The 3,650-nt window shown below is 32.0% G+C and overlaps 1 protein-coding gene across 1 annotated transcript; it reads right to left on the bottom strand.

Annotated features, from left to right (window-relative positions):
* Positions 1-445: 445 nt before the first annotated feature.
* OCT59_019423 (uncharacterized protein) lies at positions 446-2,896 on the bottom strand (the record flags this gene model as incomplete). The annotated part of the gene is made up of 7 exons (XM_066143526.1): positions 446-811; positions 884-997; positions 1,159-1,431; positions 1,524-1,852; positions 1,931-2,065; positions 2,158-2,772; positions 2,854-2,896. The coding sequence occupies 7 exons, from the start codon at positions 2,894-2,896 to the stop codon at positions 446-448; spliced, it is 1,875 nt and encodes a 624-aa protein (XP_066005264.1).
* Positions 2,897-3,650: the final 754 nt, after the last annotated feature.

The raw sequence follows: 3,650 nt of genomic DNA, 5'->3' as shown, positions 1-3,650 counted from the left end.
CTGAATTGCGGTAAATTTTAATCTGAATTGCAGTAAATTTTAATCTGAATTGCAGTAAATTTTCTATTCTGAATTGCGGTAAATTTTATTCTGAATTGCGGTAAATTTATTCTGAATTGCGGTAAAAATTTAATGAATTGCGGTTAATTTATTCTGAATTGCGGTAAAAATTTAATGAATTGCGGTTAATTTTATTCTGAATTGCGTCTGAATTGCAGTAAATTTTATTCTGAATTATGGTATATTTGCAGTAAATTTTATTCTGAATTGCGGTAAATTTGCAGTAAATTTATTTCGAATTGTAATTAATTTTTTTCTGAATTAAGACAAATTTATTTTGAATTATGGAAAATTCTAATACTAATAATTTAGAATATTAATTACATATATATATAGATTTTTGACGAAAAAAAGAAAGTTTTCTACCAAATTAATTCAGATTCGTTCATTGCGCGTCATCTATATGTAAATCAGAATCTGAATTATTATGATTGTCGCCGACCGTTGATTTTGATGGTTTTTCTTCTCCTTCCTTGTTATGGTCTTCATCATTTTCGGTGGTGTTGCCAGTTGCTGGTGTTGTCCCTCTACTAACTTCTTCTTCTTCTTCATCATATTCAGTGATTAAACCCTGATCGATATCAGTATCGAATATTAAATCTTGTTGTTGTACGATATAAGACCATTCGGGAGCATTCGACGGATGTGGTCGGTCGTATTTTTGTACCTCGTCGTCATATCTACGTTCGCGTATTAATTTTGACTTATTTGACGAGTGTACATCGAGTACATTTCGTAGCAAATTTTTAAGCTGAAGAAACAATAAAATATAAAAATTAAATCCAGCGATTCGTCTGAAAAATCAAGATTCAGAAGTTCTAACCTCATCAGATCTCCACGAATAGTCGTAAATAGCGATTATGGACTTTGTTGGTCTTCGTCTGTCTCGCTTATTTCTGGAGAATGAAATAAGCGATTGGATAACATCTTTAGTAATCTACGCTTATCATATTTTGTTATCCGTTCATTGTCAAAACTATATAATCTCTTTGCCGCCTTAATTCAGCGGATTTTCTTCTAAAATACGTTATAATTTGAATAAAATTCAATACATAATCGGAATAAAATTCAGCATAATAATTATAAATCATTACTAACGTCGTGTACTCGATTGTTTGAGTGCACCCGGTGTTTATTTTCATCGGCTTTTCCCCTATCCATTAATCTTTGATGAGAACGACGAGACTTGTGGAGATAACCCAACCATTTTGTAAGTTGCTTATTCGAAGCGGGAAAACACGGAGCAAGGGCTGAACGTAATTCAGGGACTAGCTTACGACGAATCTTGAGATTTTTCGCGCTATTGAACGTTTCATTGTAATCTAGTCCTCGAGTTTCATCGATGGTTTTCAAAATAGACTTCATTTCAGCCTAAATATAACAATCAAATAATGATAACCGGTACTTAATTACTCAATACTGCAATTTTAAATAACTGAATCAGACAAATAAAATTAATATACCCTAGCTTCTTTTTCGTCGTACTCATCATTATTGTTAGAACCAGACCGTTCTTCCTCCGATTCTTCTTCGTATCGCTCAGACTTTTTTGTCTTAATTCTTTTTTGACGTTTTGCCGGCTGTTTGAGATCCGTCTGCCTATGAATGGCTTTAGGCAGACGGATTCTCAAATACCTGTTTAAGCTTTCGCATAGATCATCATTCTCGTCTGCAAAGGCCTCGTTTATTCGAGTCAAAAAACGATTTTCGTCGAATAATCGGTTATTTTCGCGTTGAAGCTTTGCATTCTCTACTTGTACTTCTTCAATTTGTTTCTTTAATTTTAGATTTTCTAAATAAAGAATTTTATTAATAGTAATATTTTTTTACGAATAATTCTGAATTTATACGAATGAAGTCAAAATCGTACCTGCTTCTAAATCAGTATCGTCGTCATCGATCATCCTTTCATTACCTTGATCGTCTTTAACCACTAATACGAATTTTTGTGGAATTCGAATATTCCCATATCGTTTTTTCATTTCCGATAACATCTCTTGTTGATCTATAAAAATTATTAATTATCGTACATGTCAATCAGCAATTTTCCAAAATTCAATTACCTTTAGGAATATTTGGCGGTTCAATTTCTATAACCTGCATCATCAGACTCTTCTTGAGTCGGGCTTAGTCGACTTTGCAGATTTGAGGATCGACTTGATGGGTGACGATTTGCTAGTCGACTTATTGGTTTTGTCAATCGTCTCATTCGGATTACTTTCTTCTTCTGTTCTTCCCCGTTGACGATTAGATCCTTCGTCAGGTGTTTCTTCTTGAAACCTTTGCTGCTTTTGTTTGTTTGACTTGGTGAGTGACGATTTGCTAGTCGACTTATTGGTTTTGTCACTCGTCTCATTCGGATCACTTTCTTCTTCCGCTCTTCCCCGTTGACGATTAGATTCTTCGCTCGGTGTTTCTTCTTGAAACCTTTGCTGCTTTTGTTTGTTTGACTTGGTGGGTGACGATTTGCTAGTCGACTTATTGGTTTTGTCACTCGTCTCATTCGGATTACTTTCTTCTTCCGTTCTTCCCGTTGACGATTAGATCCTTCGTCAGGTGTTTCTTCTTGAAACCTTTGCTGCTTTTGTTTGTTTGACTTGGTGGGTGACGATTTGCTAGTCAACTTATTGGTCTTGTCACTCGTCTCATTCGGATTACTTTCTTCTTCCGTTCTTCCCCGTTGACGATTAGATCCTTCGTCAGGTGTTTCTTCTTGAAACCTCTGTTGCTTTTATTTGTTATTTTTTTTATTGTTTTTTTTATTATTGCTATTATTTGACATTTTATATTCACTCAATATTCGTTTAAAAAATCGAAGCGGGTTCAATATCGTCATATCGTCCTATTTATAAATTTAAAAATCATCAATTAATTAATAAGAAAATCGTTAGCGTTCTACTGCGTTGATTTCTCGATTGAAAAATCAACTATAAATCATAATTAAAAAAGACAAATCAATTAATTAATAAGAAAATCGTTAGCGTCCTGCGTTGATTTCTCGATTGAAAAATCAATTATAAATCATAATTAAAAAAGACAAATAAATTAATTAAAATTAAGAAAATCGTTAGCGTCCTACTGCGTTGAATTCTTGATTGGAAAATCAACTATAAATCATAATTAAAAAAAACAAATCAATTAATTAAAATTAAGAAAATCGTTAGCGTCCTACTGCGTTGATTTCTCAATTGACAAATCAACTATAAATCATAATTAAAAAAGACAAATAAATTAAAATTACAAAAATCATTAGCGTTCTACTGCGTTGATTTCTCGATTGAAAAATCAACTATAAATCATAATTAAAAAAGACAAATAAATTAATTAATAAGAAAATCGTTAGCGTTCTACTGTGTTGATTTCTCGAGGAAAATCAACTATAAATCATAATTAAAAAAGACAAATAAATTAAAATTACAAAAATCGTTAGCGTTCTACTGCGTTGATTTCTCGATTGAAAAATCAACTATAAATCATAATTAAAAAAGACAAATCAATTAATTAATAAGAAAATCGTTAGCGTTCTACTGCGTTGATTTCTCGATTGAAAAATCAACTATAAATCATAATTAAAAAATCAAATAAATTAA

This window comes from Rhizophagus irregularis, chromosome 29 (genome assembly GCF_026210795.1).
Source record: "Rhizophagus irregularis chromosome 29, complete sequence".
Classification (NCBI taxonomy): Eukaryota; Fungi; Glomeromycota; class Glomeromycetes; order Glomerales; family Glomeraceae; genus Rhizophagus; species Rhizophagus irregularis.
The sequence above is the reverse complement of the archived record's forward strand: the minus strand, read 5'-3'. Positions and strand labels throughout refer to the sequence as shown.